Source organism: Lepidochelys olivacea, assembly GCF_965140295.1.
Source record: "Lepidochelys olivacea isolate rLepOli2 genome assembly, chromosome: 7".
In the NCBI taxonomy this organism is placed as follows: Eukaryota; Metazoa; Chordata; order Testudines; family Cheloniidae; genus Lepidochelys; species Lepidochelys olivacea.
Window position 1 is genome coordinate 29,630,362 of NC_140417.1, and position 26,321 is coordinate 29,656,682.

At 42.7% G+C, this 26,321-nt stretch overlaps 1 protein-coding gene across 3 annotated transcripts in view; it reads left to right on the forward strand.

Moving 5' to 3' along the window:
* WNK2 (WNK lysine deficient protein kinase 2) overlaps positions 1 to 26,321 on the forward strand; it is a 186,157-nt gene that overhangs the window by 53,010 nt on the left and 106,826 nt on the right. For all 3 annotated transcript variants that reach the window (XM_084633208.1, XM_084633207.1, XM_084633206.1), the window contains exons 3-5: positions 6,812 to 6,984; positions 8,028 to 8,248; positions 13,067 to 13,224. In XM_084633208.1, coding sequence (XP_084489334.1) covers positions 6,812 to 6,984; positions 8,028 to 8,248; positions 13,067 to 13,224 — 552 coding nt within the window. The remainder of the gene's footprint in view (positions 1 to 6,811; positions 6,985 to 8,027; positions 8,249 to 13,066; positions 13,225 to 26,321) is intronic.

Sequence of the window (26,321 nt, forward strand, 5' to 3'; positions counted from 1 at the left end):
AGGTCAGTGCAATATCCTTTTGGTCTAAGGGTAGCTAACAAGGAGTCTTTCCTAATACATGGGCAGGCATGACATGGCCGCCAAATGTTTAGCTGTCATACAAGTTGATAGTACTTAGCAGGTGGTTAAATGCTTCTTGAGCAATGGTTACATCTTAAGGCTGAAAAGAATACTTTGAACATTCTGTGTAAACTACAGCTTTCTTCAGTTTCTTAGGAGAACTTAATAGTTAATTATTTAAATAACAGCATCTGCATCACAGCCTGAGTTCAGTCACTAGCAAGGTTGAGTTTAGTTTGTCCTAAAAATTAGTACCACTCTTCAAGTTGTCATAGTAGCTGTTTTTAATTAAAATGTTACTCAAAATACATTGTGCAGGAGTATTTCAGTGCATTTCCAGGTTCCTGTGCTGAAACACCACATCTTTCTACTCTGAGACACAGCTGTTATCATATTATCAAACATAATTATAAGTAGTAGTTCTTAAATGAATACATAGCATTATTAAACTGGAACTGAGCTAAAGTAAATATTTTGGATAAGTTGTTTAGATCTTTTGTTTACCTTCAGTCCACTCCACTGGATAAGAGTTGCAGTGAGTATAAATTGGAAAGCTGTCGTTCATTCCCAAATCTGTCAATGACTCACAATGATCTTGGGCAAGTCACTTAAACTTTCTGTGGCACAGTTTTCCCATCTGTAAAAAATGGATAATATGCCCTCTTGTTTTATAAAGTGCTTTGAGATATATGGAAATATTATCATATTCATTTTCTAGGGTAAGTATTAGACCAATATAGATAGGAACTACATTTCATCAATGGCTAATCTTTCTTTGGAAATTTTCCAAAGGCTCAGAATAAAGTGCTCTCCTATTTCTATATGACGTGTGAGGACTTTAGTCAGAGCTTATGTATTCCAGATAGAGGAGATACTAGCAAAACAGGTTTCCTATTATTAATTGGGGTGTCATTCTCAGAAATCGAATATATAAGGCTCAGCCTGTCCTTTAATTTTATTAATGGGGTTTTGGTACTAATTCCAACCATAGCCAGTGTTCAGCACTAGGAAATTTAGTGACGGTGAACATTGTGTTGGCAAAGAGGAAGCCTGATTGGTGTGAAAGTTATTAGATTATCCAGCATGATTGTCTGGGAGGAGGAGAGAGTAACTTATGTGTTCCAGATGAGTGACAGACTTTCACAAATCCAATTTACAAACAGGAAATGCAATTTAATTTTGTTTCCTACCTCAAACATTTTGTCCAACTCCCTGATAATCTACTCTGAAACAGTGCATACTCTGGCAAGTGCAGCGTGAGAAATAAAACAATTTGGGTATTTTGTCAGAAATGTAAATAGCTATCACTTGTTCAGTTGTATATCTTGCCAATGTAAATGCATTTGGTATATTCAGAATTAAAGGGAGGAAAGAGGAATGAGAAAATGAATAGGGAAAAGAGTATTTATTACTTTTCCTTACTAGCTTTTATTTTCTGCCTGCTAGGAACTACCTTTCATAGCAGAAGGATAGATTGCATAACTCCAAAACAGTTAGCTTAAAAAAACCGTAAAATTTAGGAGTGTACTCTTATAAAAATAAACCACACTAGATTGCGTAGACTCTTGTATCATGGCTAAGAGATCGGATTGTTGACACTGCACCTGAAACATTCTAATAGCCTACTTATGCACACCGTGTCTTGGCTTACTGCTGTAGTGACACTCCATAAGTCCTTAGCCGCAGCAAAATAGAGTAATAATAAAAATGTATAATTTAAAATTAATACAAATCGTGAACACAGGGTAGGGTAGATGGTTATGGATTATTGTGACATCACTTGCAAAAATGTCTTTAAATCATCCTGTACAATAGAATTTTGTATTTGTTTCCATGAACATGTCTGCTAAAAAAAAAATTTGCTTTTGCCTTGTGTTTTATAAGGCTGAGTATCTTCAGTGCAGTTACCAGTTGTGGTCTTGAAGTCATGGTGGATATATTAAAACACAGCAAACGTGTTTCAAGATTGTGCATTTAGGATTTATTTTAAAACAGAGCTGTCTTACATTCTATGTGCAGGAAAACTTGCTGTCCTTCAGAAAACGGATAATTTGTCTTATATCTGCTCTTGCTATGACACTGGAGCTCTGATCATGGAAACAAATTCTACTCTGCATAATTTTAAGTTTTACCATTTAAAATGATCTGTTGGTAAATGTGGACAAAATGCCTCTCTTTAAGGCGTTCTTTATAGCCTATGAAAGAGAAGAAGCTAGCCAAGTCCTTTTTAAAACAAATCTACAATGAGCAGCTCTCTTACATCATTTTGCTTTATTGGTTCCGTTTAAATTTTGTCTAGAAATGTTGAACCAAGGCTTACACTATGCAATAGCGTTGAACTTTTGATGGCTAAAGTTATTTTAGAAACGTTGGTGCTATGCAGGAGTGTTGAGAGGCTGTCAATTACTTTAAACATCTGTCCTGCAGAGCCAAGATTTTTCTGTCCCAGTAAAGTGAGATTCAGAGGCGCCTGTAAGCTCGGACACCTTATAAGGAGATGAAGTGTGTAGTCCTCTGCAAAATCATGTCAGTGTCTCCCAGTTCACACTGAAAACACTTTGTCAAAGTATTTTTGGGTCTCACAATTTTGTGGAAACTTAGTGCAAATCTATAGGATAAAACCAATAAAGTGAGAATAGACTAAGCAGGGAGCTTGTATGTTAATTCGGGATGACTCTTCTGTTTTGTTTGCTAAGCTGAGGACTGTCAGGCAGTTGCTTGTCTCTCCGCAGCACAGTGCCTTGTCAGTACAGGGACTGTGGCAGCTGATGCTAAAGAAGTGAGGGGGAGGAGAAGGAATTTGAATAAAATGAAGCAAAGGAGAAATCGAGGGACACATCCAGTTGCCTCATTTGTATCTGCAGAGGATCCCTTTGGAAGATGAACTGGGGTGCAACGAGAGGCTGGCAGTATGGGATGGTCATGCACCCCCTGTGCAGTGGTGTCCAGGGGCAGAGTAAGGGTGGGAATGATCCTTACCTTGCAGTTAAAGGGGCACTGCTGAGGCCGTTGCTGCTATTGGGGTAAAGTGGTGACTGCAGAGTGACTCGGAGGCTGATCCATGGTTTGGGAAAAGGATTATCCCCTTGCCTATCTGCTCAGCATTCTGCCCACCAACTTGGGCTGTGCGCTGGGCAGAGGATTCCCCTAAAGAGGGCTGGGAGGAAGTGCTGTATAGTCATTAAATGTGAGGCTCCTAGGTAGGAATAGACTGCCTATAACAAACTCATTGGCTAACCCTGGCTTAGTCACTTTACAACCACATTGTCATAAATTCCCCCTGATTTTGGGTGCCCAACTTGAGATACCTTAGGCATGATATTCCAGGGTTCCGTTAGCTTTTGTGATTTCCAAACACTTATTTTGTGGAATTGGTTTGCTGCAGTGTCATCTCAGCATAGGCTCTCTTGGCCTCCTAACAAATGACTTTCTCGAAAGCTTGAAACAACAAGCCTACAACTTTATCGTCCTCTTAAAGCTTTGCCTTGTGTGCTTTATACAGCGTGAGAATATGTGCTTACAAACTTAGTAAAGATTTTTGGTTTCCAAATGAACTTTGAGTGAGTTGTGTAGTTAAAACAGCAACCAGGGTAGGTGTTTTCCTGCCTCGAAGCAGAAAACAGATTAATTTTTAAGCCCTCTTAAAAAGAGCCAACAATTTTTGGGTCAGGTTGAGCCTGATGGAATTTGAGTAGCTTGGTTATAAACTCTCTTACAAAGACTGTACACAATATCAGTTTGAATCTTTTGAAGTTTGCACGGTGGGACTGGTTGACCTAGACCTGGCACGTACTTTATTTATCCCTACACTCGCTGTTCAAGTGTTGCCAGTTGGCACTGGCTCTCTTCTGAGGCTGATGCTCATCCTGTGTTGCTGCTCTTTAGAACTTATTTATTGGTTTATTCTTTTGATTTAAAAATATGTTCTCTAAAGAAGTGGGTATGAAATATGGAGATGGTTTGGAGCTGGGGAGGAGGTGTCAGGTTCTTTTGTCCGATCCAAAATGTATGTGGTTTCTGTTGTTCATTCCTGGATACTTTTGAGTCTTCAGTCCCAGTGCACTGGGGCACATAATCTGCAGTCAGGGATATAGAATATAATTGCATATTGTATGTTCGTTTAACATTTAAGCAAACATACAAGAAGCAATTATATTCTATATCTTAACTAGGGATGGAAAATTTCCCTGGGATGCTCAGAAACCTAAAAGTTAGAATCAAAGAGCACTGTGATTTTTTTTTTTAATTTTAGAATGTTTTGTAAAATTGCTGACTTTGTTGTTGTCCTCTTTCCTGCTCCTGTCTTGACTCCCCCTCCACACACCCCCGGTATGCTTTTCCTGACTCACAGGGAATTTCTCCCTTTCCTCTTTAATTGGAGTGTGTCTGATTTATTCTACAGGGCTTAAATTTAAAAGGAAACTCAGCAGTAGGGGAAGGACCAATGGGGTTGAAAGCAGTTGTCTGACTCCTCCGTGCAGGCTCACTGGGCACCATTTTTTAGCTTTCTTAAAAGTGTTTTGATATGGGACAGCAGCAGTGCCGCCTCGTTACTGCGGTAGATGTCCGCCTGTGACCGGCAGAACGGCTTGCCTCCTACTAAGGGATCTGCCCCCAACCAGGCAAGCAGCTGCTCAGATGGCCAAGATTGTTGCTGTTGCCCTGGGCAACCCTCGTGTGAGTAGTAAGGTGGATGCTGCTCAGTAAAATGTGGAGAGAACTAAAAACTGCGGCGGAGCAGTAAAGCTGGCACATCTAGCAACCCTTGGAAAACGGAAACGCCGCCTCCTCCCCCCACCCCCCCACCCTGAGGGTGGGCTTCCGTCCCTTGGAGGCGATAAAGATGAGGTAAAACACGTAGCAAGTTTCGGCCTGGATTTTCTGAAAAATCTCTGCCAATATAAAGCCAGTTCGTCTCCAGCCATGAGAATTCTTATTACTGTGTGGAATTCCTCTCACTGCAGATGCAGGGAGACTGTATCCATATGGCAATGGCCTTATCTCCTTCAGAGTCTCAGTTAAAAATAGGCCAAGTGACCATTTATTTCACGAAGTGGATATTATTATCTACATCCCTCTAAGGTTGCTGAGGAAAGTACAATGTCTGAGTTTGAAAAATGAACTAACTTTTGGACCTGATAAATGCATGTGTTTTCCAGTGATCTGTTAGCTCTGAGTTTGGTCAGTAAGAAACAGCTCTGCCTTTTAAAGAGCTAAGGAGCTTTATTTCTAGGGCAGTGGACTGGAGTGATCTTAATCTGCTTTACTGTCCATGAGAGAGAGATTGACCACAGGTTATCATACAGTACTAAAGGGGTGCTCCTAATGAGAGTAACTGTTTAGGCTTGTGGCTTTTTTATGGTTTATGAAGAAGGCTTGAGGGATTTTTAAGGGCTTCTGTGACTGACCCTTGGGTGCATGGGGGCCAATGGGTTCCATATGCCAACTGGCCAGTCATGTAGGATGATGCTTCTCCTCTTCCCTCCCTTCCCCTGACCCAAGTTATCCATAACCCAAGACTCAGAGGGAGCTGGACTCCTGCAATGGGAGGTGGGATGGGAGATGAGTATCCCTAAAGGAGCCACAGCCCTCTTCCCCTGCCAATCCAGCCAAAGTCCGTTTGCCTCTAAGGCTGCAGGAGTGCATTTTTCCCCAACAGATTTTTCTTTAAAACTTTTTTCATTATACTTATACTCTGACTGAAGAACTAGTGGATTGACACCAGCCCAAAAGCCAAGAGGGAGACAGTTGAAAGGGAAAGATTTTAAGTCATTCCTTTAAACTCTTGCACCTGTCTATCTTCAGGGTCTAAACATTTGTGAATGATTAAACACCCTTGCATTTTCAATTAAGGTGCGAGAGTTTAAATATCCCTGAGACCTCTTAGAGATTCTCCAGGAAAACCAGGAAGATAGAATTTGTCATTCCCAATATTTCTGATCTTAAAAGCAGGCAAGAAACATTTTCAGGATGCCTTTTTACATCCCAGAAAAGACAAAGGCACAAAGTCATTTTTAAATCTTTTTTTGAGTCGAATTTAGTGTAAAATAGCTTGGAAGAAGAGGCAGAATTGTGAACGAGCAGAAAAATTGGCACATTCTTTTTTGAGGTGGCATTGTCTAGATTGTTTTTGTTTCCATAGCAATGGAAAAGGAGGCCATCCACGTAAGGAGGAACTTACCCTTTTTTCAGTAAAGTGCAGATTACAGGCCTGATGTCTTAAAGTGTTGAGCATCCTCAATTGTAAATGATATCCACAGGCATTGTGCGGTACTCGGCATATGTGAAAATCCAGCCCTGCGTTTGTTAGTTCAGTCTTTCCAGTTAACTGTACTTTCAAGATCAAAAATGGTTCAAAACTAAATCTAATGAAATCATTTAGATATATATGAATGCACCAAACCATTGACATGGCTCAACTGTGGGGTTTTAGTGATGCCTCAGAAGGTGAAAATGGAAATCAAAGGCTCCTATGTTGCATACCACAGACATTTCTTGGATACAGGGCTACTCGTCCTTCAGCTCAGCTCAGAGACACAATTTAATGATGACAGGAACTAAATTTGAGGCTAGTGCCCCTGTGGAGTTCTTGTTCCTCCACATTACTCATTTCTTATATAAATAGTTTTTATAATGATCATGCTTGATGTGATCATAAAAGAAATCTAGTACTGTCAAAACCATAGTAAATGACTTACAGTAAAAAAAAAAAGTTTTATTCAATACTAATAATGCTTATTTTGGATTACAGGACAGAAAATTGACAAAAGTAGAGAGACAGAGATTTAAGGAGGAAGCAGAAATGTTGAAAGGTCTTCAGCATCCAAACATTGTTAGATTTTACGACTTCTGGGAGTCCTGTGTAAAAGGGAAAAAATGTATAGTGCTGGTTACTGAATTGATGACCTCAGGAACGCTAAAAACGTAAGTACTGTGCTCCTGGTGGCACATCTCAGAATAGCTGCTGAAATTCTTAGAAAAATATTAGTTATAGCCTCTCTGGGGAAAAAAAAGCATCTCAGGACCAAAAAACTGATCTGTTCTGTCCCTTCAGTCATGTGTCCCGATGTTTGAACTCTGTTGATCTGAAAGCAGAATTTCAGCACCTTTTGCTGTTTCCCCTGAGCTACTGTTTCAGTTATGTAACTATCAGCAGTTCTCTCCTTTGTTTTCTGTTCTGCACATGAAGCTCTGGGTGAATTTGTTAGGTTGTTGTTGATCGTGGTTTTGTTTGCTTGTTTTGGTTTGGTTTTTGGGGGCGGGGGTTGGTGTTTGTGGTTTGCATTACAAAACTGCAATAAAATAGCGCTTTAGCTGGAGGGGTTCATTTTTTGACTCAAAAGCTGCTCCAGGTTATCTCCTAAACAGCACTAATTAATAGCTTGTGGTTCAGTTGGTTATAAAGCAGTTGGCACAAACTTCAGAACAGATTTTCATCCCTGATGGGAGTAATACACATCACTGCACAACTCCAACCTGCCACTCTGCAAGTGCAAGAAGCAGATTTTGAGTTCCTCCAAAACATACCCTCCATATCTACAGTAAAGATGTGTGTCTTAGGCTAATGGTAGAAATGCAGGTCTGCAGTACACAGATCAAAAGACTTCCATAGTGTGCTAATCTGAATACATAAAACATTTTATGTTCTAGCATAGGTCTTTGCATAAAATGAATTGCTTTACTATTAAACTTCCATATGTCTGAATATTGGTGGTATTTGTACCAGGGAAGTATGATACAATAATTAACTTCCTCCAAAAAAATGAAATGTCTCTGTGCTTTCTTCAGAGAGCACAATTTACTTTCACCATGATGCTGTCTCTGAGCTGCTTGTGGTTGGGGTGTGTGGGGGGGGGTGGGGGTGTATTCAAAACAAGGTCCTAATTTTGTCCATTGTAAAACCTTTAGAGTTTTAAATAACGCTTTTTTTCTTTATGCCTATGGCTCTCTCTGTGTTTTTGCTGCAGGTATCTGAAAAGATTTAAAGTGATGAAACCAAAAGTTCTTCGTAGCTGGTGCCGACAAATCCTGAAAGGTCTACTGTTCTTGCACACGAGAACTCCACCAATCATTCACAGAGACCTAAAATGTGACAATATTTTTATTACGGGACCAACTGGATCTGTGAAAATAGGAGACTTAGGTCTGGCAACCCTCAAAAGAGCTTCATTTGCCAAAAGTGTAATAGGTAATCATTCTGTTCTGTATTGTAGCCCTTCTTGTCCTGCTTTGGTGGTGAGCTGTTCTTATTCGTGGTGTTTGTTTCATTTTAGTATTTATATCCTTGTCGTTTGGCTGCAGAAATGAAGGTGGCTGTGTGTGGCTAAATCCTCTATACTGCTTAGGAAAATTTCAATCTATGGTCCTATCTAGAAAATGGTACCATGGCATGGTAAATTCTCTTCTAAATCAAAACAGTAGAGGCCCCCCTATTTCTTCTAAAATGATTTTTAATGTCTTCTCACCATATCCTCCGTATAGGTAATGTTTGTATGTCCTTTTCATTTCTAATTCTAAAAGAATGAGTCACTAGTTCAGCATTTATTTTTGCCTTCAGAGATGTACTCATTTGCTGTGGGCCTACATTAGCAGCACCCTTGCACTGCAGCTGTCTTTCACTTTAGAGTGGGTAAGTGTCTTCAAAAAAAAAACCCCACGTACCCCAAGTACTCTGTATCCCAGGACTGCTATTTTACTGAAACCTGATAACACTTTAAAGTCAAACTGATTTTTTTCACCAGAACATTCAAAGGCCCTTCTCCTCAGGAAAGCCCCAATTCAAGGAAGCACTCTTAGTTGAGACAGCAGTTTTATCTCCATTTTCAGTGGAATTTCAGCATGTGCTTAAGTGCTTTCCTGAATCGGGACCTAAGGGCAGTATTTCCCTGCCAAATGTTAACTTTTTAACCCCAGTCACTTTGGCACCGATGAAGTTGATGCAACACTTCTTTGAGTGGGGAAAGTGTGTGATGCCCCTTTTCCTCCATTCTCAATCAGCTCAACCCTTTTCACTCAAACTTCCTGAGCAAATTTACCCTTTGGAAACTTAAGACCATGAAAATTTCAGCTTTGTAGATGAAAGTTATAGAACCTTGTGGTTGAAAATGAAGTAGCAAAGGTGAGGGAATTTATCATGGCAATGCTCATGTTCCAGCTACAGTATTTAAATACTCTAAAATTCAATTTCTATTCATAAAGAAGCTTTTAGGCTTCTGGAGGAGTGGATAATATCTTATCATAGCAAACTAATCCTGGTAACACCTATTCCCTAGTCAGCAAAACAGTATGTTCTTTTGAAAAGTAATTGCTAAAGTAATTCTTTTGCATCGGAAAGCTTAATAAAAGGATACCTTCATTTTTACTGGTATATTTCAGTAACACCAGCATATAGCTGTTAGACTGATATCATTGAGATTAAAGTGGCTGATTAAATTCTGTGGCCAGATCCTCAGCTCATGTAAATCTGTTTAGCTCCATTGATTTTAATGAACCCATGCTGATTTACACCAGCTGAGATTCTGGCCTTGGATTTTGGTATTTGAAGGTTCTGTCCACTCTAGGAGGCAAGTTTTCCATTCAAAAATTTTCCATCCTCACGATCCCCACTAGTACCAGTAGTGTAATTGAGGCTTCTGTGGCTGTTGGAATTTTTACCACTGAGCCATCAAACCTGCTCAGAGCAGATCTAGACAAGACGTTAGCAAAAATACTGGAGGCTGTTGGCAATTTGTCTCCTCTAGTGGTGGTAGTAGTGGAGGGAAACTGTTGGGAAAAATCCTAGAGTAGGCAAGACTTAATGGAAGTTGAGAAAACCCCTTTATAAACTTGGCTACCTTTTGTAATTCTCTTCAGAAGAGTGCTTACGAAAAAGAGCAATGGATTGAGTAGCATTGGGCAGATCAGTGATTCTGTGAATGAATACTGAGCCCATAGTTGTTCCAGTTTTTAAGGACTATTAAGCATACAGAAAACCTTTTTGAATCTAATTTGTTACAAATGAATTCATACACAGACCAAATGAGATTCTTGCCCCTTGGACTATATTTTTGGAATGCTATTATAGTATCTCCTGCTTTTTAGATTGCTCCCTCCTCAGGGTGGCGACCGTCATTTTAAATGCTGCATAATTCACCAGTTTCTCTTTGTTCTAGGCTGACTGGGATTCAGTGGCAATGTAGCAGGTCTGTAGAGCGTAGTCCACATCTGACACAGCCGTGAACCATTTCGTAGTTGCAATGTAAGGTTCTGTCACAGGTGGCAAATAAAGGGCCAGTATCGGAATGCAGCACTTTTCTGTCAAGTCACCCTAAGCCAAGGTTTTAAAACTCCATATCAAGATTCAGGGTAATTACAGCTGAGTCTTGCTGACAGGTGGGGTCCAACTAGGATATAAAGGGAGTGTCTTTGAGACAGTGGCAACAAGAACAGAGGAGGGCCTGAGAGAGGCCCCAGGAGTATCAAAGCTGAGAGAAGATTAAGCTGAGGCTTATTTTGTCTTAGGCCAGGTCTGTACCAGAAAAGGTTTGCTGGTATAGATATACTGGCAAACCCTCCTAGTGCAGATGCAGCTTATTCCAGCAGAAAAGTGCTTTTACTGATACAGTTGATACCTGTTCCCCAGCAAAAGCACTTTTATGGTGGTATGACTGTGTCTATCCTAGGCTTTCTACAAGTATAGAAATATGAAAAAAAAATCATACTCCTAACCAACATTGCTATACTGTCAAAAGTTTCTAATGTAGACCTGGCCTGAAAGGCCAATAAAGCCAAATCCCAGGAAGGAAGTGAGTTTGGTTTCTAACCCAGAGTCCATGTCTTGTTGAAAACTAGGGAATGACACGGGCCATTAGGAGTCCTTCCGAAACCAAAATTATTACTTTTCTTATGCTCACAGGTTAATGTACCTAGAGAAAACAAACGTCCCTTTTTGCACCTTCTCATTGATATCCTAGTTGGTGGAAAATGCTCTTTCTTCCTTTTAAGATCTGTGATCCTATCTAGATAATCCATTTTCATCTTAAGCACTGCCTTATTCACTCCTCTTGCATCTTTCCTGACATTCATTTGATAAGAAAATAATATTTTATGTACAGACTCCCACCACCCAAGCATAAACTGTCCCATGACTAGATGCAGTTCCTTGAATAAATTTTTTGATGCAAGCACCAGTGCTGAAGGTATCATTTGAGCTCTGTAGACCTCACTGTTCAAAGTAATTGTTTTTCAGAGGCTCTTTGACAAGAGTTAAACAACTATTGTGACTGAATTTCCAAGTCTCGGTGCTCAGCGTGGGAGTTACTCAGTTACCAGTGATGTCATTACTACCTCTGTTTGTTCTTGATTTGCTGTATAGAAAAGGGAACTTTTGAAGGGATTCTAGGTAGCGATTTGTATTGAGCTGCTAGTTCCAGTTATAGACTCATAGAACTGGAAGGGACCTCGAAAGGTCATCTAGTCCAGTCCTCTGCACTCATGGCAGGACTAAGTGTTATCTAGACCATCCCTGACAAGTGTTTGTCCAGCCTGTCTTAAAAATCCCTAATGATGATGATTCCACAACCTCCCTAGGCAATTTATTCCAGTGCTTAACCACTCTGTCAGGAAGTTTTTCCTAATCTCCAACCTAAATCGCCCTTCCTGCAATTTAAGCCCATTGCTTCTTTTCCTATCCTCAGAGGTTAAGAACAACAATTTTTCTCCCTCTCCTTGTAACAACATTTTATGTACTTGAAAATTGTCATCATGTCCCCCCTCAATCTTCTCTTTACCAGACTAAACAAACCCAATTTTTTCAATCTTTCCTCATGTTTTCTATACCTTTAATCATTTATGTTGCTCTTCTCTGGACTTTGTCCAATTTGTCCACATTTCCTGAAATGTGGCGCCCAGAACTGGGCACGATACTCCAGTTGAGGCCTAATCAGCGCGGAGTGGAGCGAAAGAATTACTTCTCGTGTCTTGCTTACAGTACTCCTGCTAATATATCCCAGAATGATGTTTGCTTTTTTTGCAACAGCGTTACACTGTTGACTCATATTTAGCTTGTGATCCACTATGACCCCCACATCCCTTTCCACAGTACTCCTTCCTAGGCAGTCATTTCCTATTATGTATGTGTGCAACTGATTGTTCCTTCCTAAGTGGGGTACTTTGCATTTGTCCTTATTGAATTTCATCCTGTTTACTTCAGACCATTTCTTCAGTTTGTCCAGATCAATTTGAATTTTTAATCCTATCCTCCAAAGCACTTGCAACCCCTCCCAGCTTGGTATCATCCGCAAACTTTATGCTTTATGTACTCTATGTGCTATTATCTAAATCATTGATGAAGATATTGACCAGAACAGTTATGATGGAGTAAAAATGGGGCTTTATTTCAGGCTTATCGCAGTGGGTCCAATTTCTGCCGCCCTAACCCCCACTGAGAAGGACCTTACTCTGAGTAGTTCTGTTGGTTTCTACTCATTGCAGTGATGGTACAATCAGTCTTAATGCTAGTGTTCTTCATGCATGACTTCATATAAGAACTTGGACTACCACACATCTCACCAAAAGTGCAACTTGCTAAGTAATTACTACTTGTATTGCTGGAAACAATCTGTAAACTGTCTAAATCAGATGTGAAGTTTCTTGTCTTTCTCTTTCCCTTCTCCTTCTCTCTCTCTCTCCCTCCCCGCCCCCCATCCCCATAAAAAATCGTTATGAAACTTTCAGTTTATTTCCACGCCCTATACTGTGTTCACTTCAGGATTTGCTCTTCGCTTCTGGAATTTTTACACATATCTGCATTTCTCACAGCATTACTGATGAGGGTAGGGGCAGTTGTGTGGGGTTCTGTTTTTGTTTTGGGGGGGTGGGGAGGGAGTTTATTTTAGTTGTTTTAAAATAATCTTGCATTTACCCAGACACAGCTGAAATGGGTACATTTTTATAGATCAGGAAAAAAACTGCAGTAAAACATATTTACTATTTGTGTCTATCTTAAATTCTTCCCTTTTGTGTCTAGGTACTCCAGAATTTATGGCCCCAGAAATGTATGAAGAACACTATGATGAATCAGTTGACGTATATGCTTTTGGAATGTGCATGTTGGAAATGGCTACCTCAGAATACCCCTACTCAGAATGCCAGAATGCTGCTCAGATTTACAGGAAAGTAACCTGTGTAAGTGAGCTTTAATAGGTGTACTTACATTTTTATTCAGTTTGTTTGTTTGTTTTTTTAGCATGGGTCTTTATAATCTGAAACCAGTTGAAGTACTTTCTTAACCTCTTAAACAATATGCTGTTTTGGACTCTGAATTGGGATGTATGTTGTGGTGGGATACTAGTAGGGTAGAAATTACATGTCTCCTTTCTCCTCTTCCGGGAGGTAGAAGATGCTTGCAGGTTCATTTGGAATGTCTAAAATTCCACAGTTGCATTACTGCCATCTGGCATTTGGTTTTACTATAGCTGCATAAGGCGAATTTTAATAATCTCTCTGTGCTCCTTGGTGATTTTATTATTTATCTACAGCAGTCAAAGTAGATGGGAGTGGGTAACGCTGTTCTTTTTGTAAATGGGGCTGCCCAGTTCAGCTGGGCTTCCCACAATTCAGAATTGTTTCACGCATGTTATAGTGGAAGAAAAAGGAAAATTCCTACATTGCAGCCTCTAGATACTCTTAATGTTCCTACATTGTGGCAAAGGATATAATCTGATTCAGACCTCTGGCAATAGAGCCTCCTGTCTTATAGCTTCCTCTGTCACAGCTCATCTGTGTAACAAGTTATCTGAAGGTCACTTGAGAGGAAGGAGTCCATGATTAATAGTGTTATAACTGCATTTGGGAGCTCTGTAGGGTCTATGAGTCTCCAAGTACACAACTGGGGAATGGCTCCAATGTATCTACAGGAGGGAGGCTAGGTTGGAGGAGAAGGTGGTCTGAAAGGGAGCCAGGAGTGATCGCTTATACCACCGTATATGATCCTGTGCTGGTGATCAAATCCCAAGTGTCCTGGTCTACGTGAGTTGATCTGGAAACTACCTAGGAAAGCTCTGTGGCTTTAATGGAGACCTAAAGATCAGTGGAAAATCACAACCTGCATGGACACTGAAGTTGCCACTCTACCAGTTTTTTTTATGCGGGGATGTTACCATTAGGTGAAACCACTAACACAATACTTTCTTCAGATTGTTGTTTGCACTGTTGGTTGTAGCTGTGGTTGTCCCAGGATATTAGAGAGACAGGGTGGGTGAGGTGATATCTTTTATTGAACCAACTTCTGTTGGGGGAAGAGAGAAGCTTTCGAGGACACAGAGTTCTTCTGGAGAACTCTGTGTAGACTCCAAAGCTTGTCTCTTTCACCAACAGAAATTGGTCCAATAAATTGATACTACCTCACCCACTGTGACTTTCTTCACAGTGGAACACTTCAAACGCACTGGCACATGAAACACCCCAGGCCTTTCTAGCCAGTTTACTCCCCCTGGGAAATGATGAGGTGGGTTCTGTTGTCTCCCTGAGACATGTAGTTCACCTGGGTATAAGGAAGTGTTAGACAGACAAAACTGCACAGGATCACGTTTATTATCTCTCTGTCTCTCTCTCACACGCACACACACGTACACACACACACGCACACACACGTTCTGCAACTGCTAGATAGTTACCAGTCCTGAATGTACCGTGACTTGACAAAACTGCACAGGATCACATTTATTCTCTCTCTCTCTGGCCAGGAAAGCCGGGCACAAGGAAGAGCTGGGTCTCTGTTGGGCATGCACCGATGCCCTTCCATGTTGGCAGCAGAACGTTACCCTCCAAAGTCTTCCATCTCACCTATCCTTTTTGTAGGCTTTAGTTTGAATCCAGAGTCTATAGGTCTTGCTGTGTCATGCTGCCTCTGGGTTCGGTGTGATTGATCACCCGTCAACTGCAGGCATGACTTTCAGCCTAGGACCTGGCTTTGATGTTTCTTCAATTGTACTTTTGTTCTTTTCTTTTGAGGGTGGACTCTTCTTGCTTTGTCAGGGCTGTTGTCTGCATCTTCAGCCGTTGGTGTTTACGCTTTATTTCATCAGGACAGGCTGGGGCTGGAGGTTGATTCCATCATCCATACATACCTCATTCTCACATCTAAACTACACTAATCAGATTACAGCAGGGTTTTGCAAAAATGAAGTGAGCATTTTAAAATGGAGTTTGGGACAAGTTAAAATGGAGTTTGGGTTACAACATGGACAAGTGTAAGGAATGGCAGACAGTGAACAGAAGTTACAATGTTGAAGCAGTGCAAGTTTCAGTGATTTTAAGCAGCAATTGGATTGAAAGTGAAACTCAATTAGCCATTTATTGGAGTAGCTGGTTTTATGAATGAATGTAGTTTCATTCATAATACTTTACTTATGAAGTTATATTAATAAAGTGAACAATTAAAAACCATTTCATTGATCAGTTCTACAGAAGGTGGGAGTGGCTGTGCACACCTCTTCTCAAGGACCTAGAATGGAGCCGGGAGGAAAAAGCAGCTACACCTAGAGAAGGCTCAAGCTGAGCTATGGATAATGTTGCTTTTATTTCTAAACCCAAACCCAAGCAAGGTGGTGAGTGTCTAACGTTACATGGTATACAGACTGAGCAGATTGTTTTTGGAAGGCGTGAGCAAGGTCCCAAAAGCACAGCTAGTCTCTCTCTCCATTTTCCTCTGATCAGAGAAGAATCCTGCCAGTCAGAGCTGCCCCAGTATGACGTAGGTTTCAGTACAATCCCATGAATGTGATGGTCACAGCCAGTGAAGCTGGAGACTGAAACGGCATATCCGGAGATGCCTTCTAATAACCGTATTGCTCCACTTTCCTCAATCCCTGCCAGAGCAGACGAGGCCTTCATCTGGTACCCAGCTACGCACCCTTGCCTGATAAAGCTGTAGTGCTTGTGTGGGCCTTTATAATTTCATCTCCTATAGCCCAGAACATAGAGCACCAGTCCCTAACTATTCCCTTGCCATTGCTGTCAGACTGGCAGGCAGAGAACCAGGCACTCCTGCTAGACGGCCTTGTTTTTATAGACCTATTTCTGCTCAGCTGGGCTTGATGATAAGAACAGGAACAGTATGGATGAGCCAGAGTTCCCTGGTTGAAAAGTTGGCGTTGGTGTCACCGAAAGCAAAGTGACGTTGGAGCTGTCTGTGGAATCTGTGGCAATATGCTGACAGTATGAGACCACCACTGAATAGTGAAGTAGTTCTTACTCACTCCTATGTAAATAGTAACCCAGTTACTATTGCAAGTTGCCATTTGTAACTAAGCAAAGTGGGATCTCAGCTACTTGGACTCCCGGCCCAAAGTAGCTTAGAAACACCTTTTTCCTTGCAAAGGGCTGCATCCCATTCTCTGCTCTGCAGGAGGAGTATAATGGAACCGCTTTGCGGTGCAAGCAGCAGGACAAAATCTCTAGCTAATGTTCTAATGGCAGAATCAGGACCAGCACATTGGAGCACCAAACAGTATGGGGTATGTGCAGCCACACAATCATCTAGCCTTTCAGCTACTGTCTGGTCGTCTTAACACGGTCCTTAGCTGGCGGTGCATATTATCCCTTTCCAAAGAAGCAAAGTGAATCTGGTAGCTCACTGAAGCTGCTTGCCCCAAGTCCTAATGCTGGGAGTCCCTTGTACCTCAAACACAGCTAGCTTGGGAAGAACTTCCGGAAGGATTAGCAAGGACTAGGTGCAGCCGGCATGATGTGATGGCCTATATGTACGTCTCTGCACTGCTGGAAGCGATAGTAGCCACTGAGGGAGTGTGGATGTATCCGAATTCTTTAGCTGATAAAATGGACACCAGTATCACCATGAGGAAGGGATTAGCTAACTGCTTGGGGAGGGAAAGAAATGCCTTTCCAAACCCTGAAGGCTGTGTGCAAACTGTCAGTCCCAGAGAGAGGAGCAAGGAGCTGGTCCTCCTAACATAAGGATATTAGAGAGAGAAGTATGAGCCTTAGGAAGGGCTCTTGTTCCCACCCAGGCGAATCTTGGTTTCAGCCTGGATTTCCCCAGGAGAATAGCTGCTTCTGCAGCCCAGGGTGCTACCACAAAGAGCAACACATTGGCTGATCTTTGTGAGTAACCAGACAGGAGTGCATTTTGTTCTCTAGACAGGATGTTACTCCAGTAAGACTGGGGTTTGCTCTGGGAGGGAGGCAGGCAGCGGAACCCTGAGATTCCCCCCTTTCCCCTCCCCCACATGAGGTCTTTTACAGATGGGTTTGACAACCTGAGCAGAAAAAGTTAATTATTTAAAGATTCACCTCATCAAAAAAATCCATAACAACAAACTTTGTTGATTATACAGGCTTTCCGCAGTTAGTGCAGCTGGCATTTTCATTTGTCTCATTAGATCAAAGTAGCTAAGAATATGGAGAGAAATGAAGAGGCCAAATTCTCAATTTTGCTCCTTACAGGGGCCTCACTAGGGTAGAATGTGTCCATAAACTTCTCAAATAAAGAATAAATGATGTAAATGTGGTTTGTTCATGAACACTACTAAATATTTCAACTTAGAACTGACATGGCTTCAACAACACTGCATACAGATATTTACATGAAGCATTGGTTTGCAGGGACCACCTTTTGTATTCTGTGTTTGTACAGTACACAGTCAGGTCCTGGTCTCTGACTAGGGCTCCTAAGCACTATGCTAATACAAATAAATAATAATAGGAAAAACAATGCACCAGAAATATAACTGCATTCCTGTGTCTTTTAAATTGGAAGAGTGTCATTAATGATCTAGCCTTAATGTAACATAGTGCATAGGAGAGTAACACATTGATTACACTGTTTTTAATTCCTTATTCATATTTCTGTCCTCCTCAGCCAGATGTTAAACTCTAACAGCAAAACAATATGTTGAGCTCTTCTCTGTTACGAGAGTGTAAGATGCTGCTGAAATAACATATTTTATTGTTGCTCATAGTGATAGGAACTGTTGGCATGCAAAACTGTTAAATTATTTTCTGAAACTTTCCTCTTTTCACTTTTTTGGTGTTAGAGGATTATGCAGCCATAGATTACTATGTTGTTGCAATTAAGGCCCTTTTCCCTGTCTAAGCTTCTTCACCCAATTGACCCATGGTGCAATTCCATTTTCTTTAGTCATCCACTGTTTGTCCTTTATGTGCAGAGATGTGAGCATGTGGCGGAGATATGAGCATGTTGTCCAGAGTAATATCGCACTGATTCCTTGAGTTTTCTCTTTCCTAAGTTTTTACAGAGTAGGTTGAAGATTCTTTGTGAGATTAGACTGCTACTAGCTCATGCCCCTCAACCTTAGCATCTGAGTTAATCTAAAGAATAAAATGGCACACTTCATTTATAACTTTTTTTTTCCACCCAAGGACTCTCATGATGACTTTTTTTTTTAGGCTTCTAGCCACAACCCAAAGAACAACAGAAAGACTAGAAACATGTCTGTGATCCTGTCTGTAGTGACCAAGTTAAGGTTTCAGATTTTGCACTGGGGATCCAAAGCCTCAGTATGCTGGTAATCAGAGTACTGAGTATAAACAAGGTGGGGAAAGTAGTAAAGTAAATTCTGGACTTGGTTCAGTTTAATGCTGCACGATGCAAAAAGAAATAAGGGGGAAAATAAAAAACACGCATTATTGCAGCGAACACTAAAATGATTTTTTTGGGGTCAGCATATTTCCGATGACCTTAGTTCTGATGCTGTAATCTCATTTTTCATGCGCATCTTGTTGTGTTTTTCCCCTAGTCAGATTTTCTTTGTGTTTAATCATTCTGCCAAATAATTTTGATGTAGACAGTGAAGCATATTTTGTGATAAAATATCTGACTTGCTGCTCTTCCCTTGCAGGTCCAATCCAAATATTTGTTTTACTGGTGCACTGCAGAATTCACAGCAGACAAACTTCAGTTCTTGAATCCATTGGGATTTAATAGATGCCTTATTGGCTTTAGGGGCAGGAGCCTAAAGATCACAAACCTATAATTTTAAAACATTGCTCTGTGGAGTCATTTTGTTCACATCCTTTCCCTTTTGAGAGTCTTAATGGGTTTAATGTTTTTCCTGTATTTTGCATTTGGCTTATACAAACAGAAGTAACCCATCTTTTGCAAGAGACTGCTGAAACAGACAAGCCGTGTTATCATTCTCATTGGTCTGTTCATGTATATCAGAGACCTTCTTAGATCTGCAGGTTAGCAGAATTGTCACCTGTTGTGCTTTGAAACAGAGATGAGTTTGAGATTGCATAGGTTCTCGCTACTTAAAATCCTGGGATGAAATTTGGCCTGACTGGGAATTTTGCCATTCTCTTCAATGGGGGCCATGATTTCACCCCTATAGTCTTGACATTTCATCTCTTCTGCATGAAGAGAGTATTTCCTGTTGCAGGAACTCTGTAACTCCACGCAATTCACTCTGCTGGAAAAGTGGGATTTTAGTGCACCAGCACCATATTCCCTCCCTGTTTTTTATTTTGGGGGGCCAAGCAAAATAAAGTGCAGGCTTCAGTTGGCCCTGGATATGATTCTCAGACAGTACTCAACATATGGGCAAATCATTTTTTTTTCTCAGTATTGAAATGAAAGCACCTCTTTCTGTTGGGAGACCAACCCAGTTACCTTGTGCATATAGCCTTTGCTTGCAACATGTAATGTGCCAACATGAGACGACTAATAGTACAGAACATACCCTCTATATTAGGATATCACTTCCATTGCTTTGCAGAGTGAAAGGGTTTTTTTGGTTTTTGTTCCAAAACTCTGAATTATGCCACCACTAACCCACAGTAAACAAAATACCAAAAGCAGCCATCTAAACCAAGGAAAAGATTGTAGAAAAGGTACAGACTTTCAGGCTAATATGGTTTAGGTTTAACTTTGATTTGTCTGGCATCAGTTGTACATTTCTTAAAGCAGACTGTTATTGTTTCAATAGAGTGATTCCTTCCCCTGGTGTAAAAATTGTTGTATCTCTTTTTAGAGACAAGAAGCAATTTTTAGCTCTCTTAGAGTCTGGCTTAGAGATTCAATCTTTTAATGCCCGAAATGTGCGTGGCTGTGCAGGCTCAAAGACCTTTCACTGGACTCCAGTGAATTTTCTTCTTCAAATCTGACCTGTGTTTGAAGAATATGAGGAGGCTCTTTAAAAGTTTCTCATTTTTCTTGTGTGTAGTCCTAAGGCCCTGTGAAGTTTAGCAGCTGAGAACATCATTTAGGAAATATCCCTGTCCAAGAGGTAAAAAAAAACCTAACTCTCTCTCTCTTTCAGAGGTGGAAGAGCTGGGTCTGCTTTTGTCGACAAAGGCAGCTGTTCAGGGTTTGTGCTGCTGTCTATACTGGGGAGTTCTCTGTCAGTATACTTTAAAAGTTGCTACAATGTTTCCTTGGGAAGACGCAGAAAAGACAGATGGCTTTTGTACAGTGATGAATGAGATGGACCTTTTGATGTCCAATAAGAACGTGAACAGCAGTGTTTCAAGTGACCTCTATAGTAAAAGAAGCAAAAATAGGAGCAGAACTAGATGTGAGGAGGCTTTATATTTAACATTAATTATATGTAGCCCTGTTATGAAATATGATTGACTGATTACTTACTTCCCCAAATGCCTTCTCTTTTGTAGACCGACAGAAACTCCATTGATCTGGTCCCAAAAAAAAAAAAAATCAAAGAATGTTAAACATGGATGTAAACTATGGGTTCTTTCCACAATCTTTGTCTAAATATTTTGTTACATAAAAATTTAACTCGTAAGAGGGAAAAACCAGGCAAACTTCAGCCTAGGAAAAGAACATGAAAATGGGTACATAAGATTTGCGCCTCATTTAAGCAACAATTTATTAATTTTAATAACAGAGCCATTAGCAGAGATCTGGACTCAAAAAAACCTACAGGTTTGATTGTAACTGTATCCTAGAAGACATGTTCTGGGGGGGGACTTTGTTTTGTTTTTTTTAAAGTTTTTTGCTAATAGAATAGTAGTATTCAAACAAAACAAAAAAATATTAGGAAGATTAATGCTTTTTTTAAAACTGCACCAGGCATTGGCCTGTGCTGCAATCCCTGCATGTGATAAGACCTGTTTAATTTTGTCAAATTATTTAAATTTAACTATTTTAAAAAGCTTCACAGATGCGCCGAGTGCACCCTAATAACCATCAAACTTCACCACCACCCACTAACGGTAAATACTAATATACAAATAAACTCTGCCAGCCATCAGCATTAAATAATGAAATGGAGAGAATTTTCCACAGCCAGCCAGTACATGAAGAAGCAGCCCCTTATTTCTGTTTTTCCCCACCCACACCTTCTCCAGTCCTATCCAGGAGCATCCCCTCATCCTTTTCCCAACCCTCCTGCAAAGTTAATGGCTTTTGCAAAGTGCCAAAAAATGTTAAGTTAAATTATTTTGGACCAAAGAGAATTAGTGATTCTCAGTCCACCAACACATAACCTCTTGCCTAGGCATGGGAGGGTCTATTAGTGTCTCTACTGTGGAGCTTCTCACCAGTGTGGGAGTTTGAGAATATTTCCCTATTAAGGAGATGTAAGCAAAAGTGAAGTTTAGGTAAGGGCTGGCTGTCAGGGAAAGAACCACTAGAGCACACCCCAGCTACTGCGTTCAAGTCCTTACTTTAATTTAATTTTTTTTTCAGCATGGGAAAATGGTCTTAGGTTTTATTATATTTGCTAATCAGAAAGTCTTCAGTGAGACCATTTACAGCAATTTACCTGTCTTGGAAGCCCACCTGCTTGCTGACAGGTTGTGGTTTCATCAATGTACTGTAGTTTTAATCAGTATCCAAACTTCTTTTTGAGATGCTGCACTTGTGGAAGAGATTCCAGGTCAGGTTCTACCTAAATGACAATGACATGAAAACCCAGCATCTAGTGGCTGTTTTTTCCTGCTCCAAGTGTATGTTAGTGTGAGCTTTTGCATAAATCGCAGCACTAAGGCAGTATTCATTTGCTTGTAAATGGGTAATGCTCTTATGTGGAAAAGGGATTGTTTTTTAAAACAGTTGGAGACACATCTTGACTGGTTGCTAACTTGGCATTGACCTATTACTCGTTTACTTATTTATTGCTATTGCAGTAGTGTCTAGGAGCCCCAGGCATGGACCAGGACCCCCTTCTGCTAGGTATTGTAAAAACAGACTCTGCCCAAAAGAGCTTACAAACAAGAGATGACAGGTATAAACAGACAGGAGTAGAAAGAAACAATGAGACAGCACTGACTGTTCTGTGAGCAGTCTGATGGGCAGTGGTCTCATCTTGCCAGCTCCCTATCCATTGTCAAGATTGTTGTAGGCATTATGACAAAGGAGAGATTTGCAGTAGGACAACGAGGTGGCTTTGCAGATGTGTCTGGGGATCTCCTCCCAGGCACAAGGGGCACTAACATGTTCTAGCATTTGGAAAGTTGCTGCTGCCTTTTTAAAATGCTGGTTCGAAAGCAGTATTGAATTAAATCAGTCACAGAGCTGCTCCTCATTATTTGTTTTGTCATCTACTCCGGGTCTAGCCCAGCAGATGTTTGCAGGGGGGTGGGCATGACTCCAAAGAACTTTGAGAGTAATTTAGCAGCCTCGGGAGCCACTCTTTTGCTTTAACACCGTTGTAAGGTCAAAACTCTCAATTGGTCAACTGGGGCCTTCTGTCAAAGGAGACTTTCCTTAAACCAGCAGATTTATTCTCTAGGTGACTAGCTCTGTCCTGCTCTGTCCAAATGCAAGACAAATTGCATAAATGTAAAAAGCTCATGCGTTCAGGAAAACCAGACTAAAATGAGAGGTGCTGTGATGTGGTTTACATTTCCTACGTGTTTAGTTCATGTCAAGATACTTGTGAGATAATCTGGGACTATAGAAAGAAACAGGAATATTCTTGTGGAAGCACAACCACTGGATATGTAAGTCTCAACTGTCTGTTTCTTTTCATTTAATTGATATGTGCACATGAGTTCTCCAAAAAGCATTAAGCTGTAACATGTTATGATTTTGATGACCCGTTCTTTCTGACCAGTATAAGCAGGATGGAAATTGCTAACGGCCTTTAGCGAACTACAGTAGCTGAAAATGTGGAACGGTCTGTGTCACATTGCTTTCCACTATGAAATTGCAATGAAAAGATTTATCTAAACACAAGTTCCCTTACTAAGATCACAAGTCTTAGGAGCTACTGCAGAGGGTCGCCCAGAACTTGGAATTGCAGGCCAAGGAGATGGTTGAGCAGGGGGACCCCATGGTGGACATTTTGAGCCCCAAAGGTCCATCTAGAATAGCGCTCCCGCTCATTAAGACCATCCAATCGAATTATAAGACTATATGGCAGACCCCGGCCTCCAGCACTCCAACGACCAAAGGTGCGGAGCGCAAATACTTTGCCCTGTCAAAGGCCTAAGAATTCTTGTTCTGCCACCTAAGTCCATGCTCCCGGGTGGTCTCGGCGGTGAACGAAAGGGAACGCCATGGAGAACAGGCCCTGGCCCTTGAGGCCAAGGAGGCAAAACGCCTGGACCTTTTTGGCAGAAAGGTGAACTCGTTAGGGGGCCTTCAGTTGAGGATTGCTAACCAGCAGGCCATCCTCAACAGGCATAAGTTTAACTCCTGGGTGGCGGTGGGGAAGTTTAAGGACAACCTCCCACAAAATTCCCAACAGGAGTTTACGGCCCTGGTGGACAAGGGCAAGGCAGAAGCCAAGACCTCTCTCCAGGCCTTCCTGGATTCAGCAGGCATGGCAGCCAAAACAATCGTGTCAGGGGTGGTCAGGAGGTGCTCAGCGTGGCTTCAGGAGTCAGGCCTGCCGCCTAAAGTCTAGAATACACTTCAGGACCTACCCTTGGAAGGGTCCAGGCTCTTTTCGGACCAGACAGACGCGAGGCTGCATAGCCTCAAGGACTCGAGGGCTACACTTAAGTTGCTGGGCATGCACACCCCAGTAACGCAGAGGAAGCCCTTTAAGCCGCAGCCTCCCCCTCAGCGCCAGTACCAGCCTCATCATAGGCATGAGCCTTACCGTAGGTGAGGCAGGGATAATAGGTGACGGCGCAACAACAATAATAACAATAATGCGCCAGGCCAGAACCAAAGTCAGCACAAATCCCAGCCGGCCACCAAGCCAGGCTTTTGAAGGTGCGCTCGGGGACAGCGTACCAGACCAGTCACTGAATCCGTCCCTTTGTTTCTGGAACCGCCTGTCCCATTTCTCCCATGTGTGGTCCAGCGTTACGTCGGACCGTTGGGTCTTATGCACGGTGCTGAACGGGTACTCGCTGCAGTTCTCTTCTCTCCCTCCCACCCCCCTTCCCCGTCCCTCTTCAGGGACTCCTCTCATGAGCATTTCCTAGAGAAGGAGGTTCACTCACTGCTAGAGGCGGGGGCGGTAGAGGCGGTGCCGCATGGCCTAAAGGGGAAAGGTTTCTACTCCCAGTACTTCCTCATACTCGAGGCCAATGTGGGGCCTTCGTCCCATTTTAGACCTGCGAGTGCTCAACAAGTTCCTGGTCAAGGCCTGGTTCTGCATGGTCTCTCTGGGCACCATCATCCCTTTCCTGGATGCGGGGGGCTGGTACGCTGCCCTTGACATGAAGGACGTGAACTTTCATATTGCCATCCACCCAGCACATCGGCGATCCCTGCGCTTTACCGTGGGCCAAGAACATTACCAGTTTGCGGTTCTCCCATTCGGTCTAGCCGCAGCCCCACAGGTGTTCACGAAATGCATGGCAGTGGTGGCGGCCTTCTTACGGAGGCAGAGCATCCAGGGTTACCCGTACCTCGACAACTGGCTCCTGGCGGGCTGATCCGAAGCAGAAGTGCGGGGCAACATGGAGGTGGCCCTGAGATAGTTCCGCAAGCTGGGGCTCCTGGTCAACGTCCCCAAGTCCACTCTCGTACCCACACAGAGAGTGGAATTCATAAGGGCGGTCCTGGACACGGTGCAGGCCAGGGCAAGCCTTCCAGTTTCCCAATTCCGGGCTATCCAGCAAGCGGTGGCCTCCCTGCGCCAGTTTCCAACAACAACGGCCAGGTGCTGCCTGTGGCTGCTGGACCACATGGCAGCATGCACGCACATGGTCAGGCATGCCAGACTGAGGCTTAGGACTCTGAAGGCGTGGCTCGCTTGGGTGTACCGCACAGGCAGGGATCCCCTGGACTTGACAGCCCCAAGAGACGTGCTGGACTTCCTGCTGTGGTGGCAGTCCCAGCCTGTGGTTTGGAAAGGCATCCCCTTTGCTGCCTCACAACCGGACCTGACGCTGGTGACAGATGCATCAGACCATGGATGCGGGGCTCACCTGGGGGACCTCAGGTCTTGTGGTCCGGAGCAGAGCGGTCGCTCCATATCAATGTGAAGGAGCTCAGGGCAGTTCGTCTAGCCTGCCAGACCTTTCATGCCACTCTGAGTGGTCACAGCATGACAGTTCTGACAGACAACACTACTGCCATGTTTTATATAAACAAGCAGGGTGGGGCCCGTTCCTCGCCGCTCTGTTGCAAGGCTCTCCTCTGGGACTTTTGTATAGCCTATGCCATTCACCTTGAGGCGTTGTATCTCCTGGGGGTGCGAAACGATCTGGCGAACTACCTCAACAGGTCTTATTGCATGCACGAGTGGTTTGCCACCAGGGTCAACGCCCAGTGCCCGCGGTTCTGCTCATTCCAGGGCCACAGCCTGGGCTCAGTCGCAGATGCGTTTTTGATCCTGTGGGGAGAGGGCTTGATGCATGCCTTTCTCCCGCTCCCCTTGATACAACAAGGTCCTGCTCAAGGTACACGGGGACAGAGTGGCGGTGGTCCTCATCGCCCCAACATGGCCCCACCAGCACTGGTACACACCACTCCTAGAGCTGTTGGTGGAGGCCCCGGTAGTCCTGCCCCTTCACCGGGATCTATTCATGCAGGACGGCAGGCAGCTTCTCCACCCTGACCTGCAATCACTACACCTGACGGCGTGGAAGCTCTGTGGCTAAACGCCTTGGAAAGCCAATGTTCCCTTTCTGTGCAGCAGATTCTGCTTGGCAGTGGGAAGCCCTCTACCAGGGCTACCTATATGGCCAAATGGAAAATGTTCTTATGTTGGTGTGAGCCCCGACAGATGCAGCCGTGCCAGGCACCGGTGCAAGCCATCCTAGAGTACCTCCTGCACCTCAAGCAGCAGGGGCTGGCCCCGTCCTCACTCAGAGTGCACCTGGCGGCCATCTCCTCCTTCCATCCAGGGTTTTCGGGGGGGCTCGGTGTTTTCCCA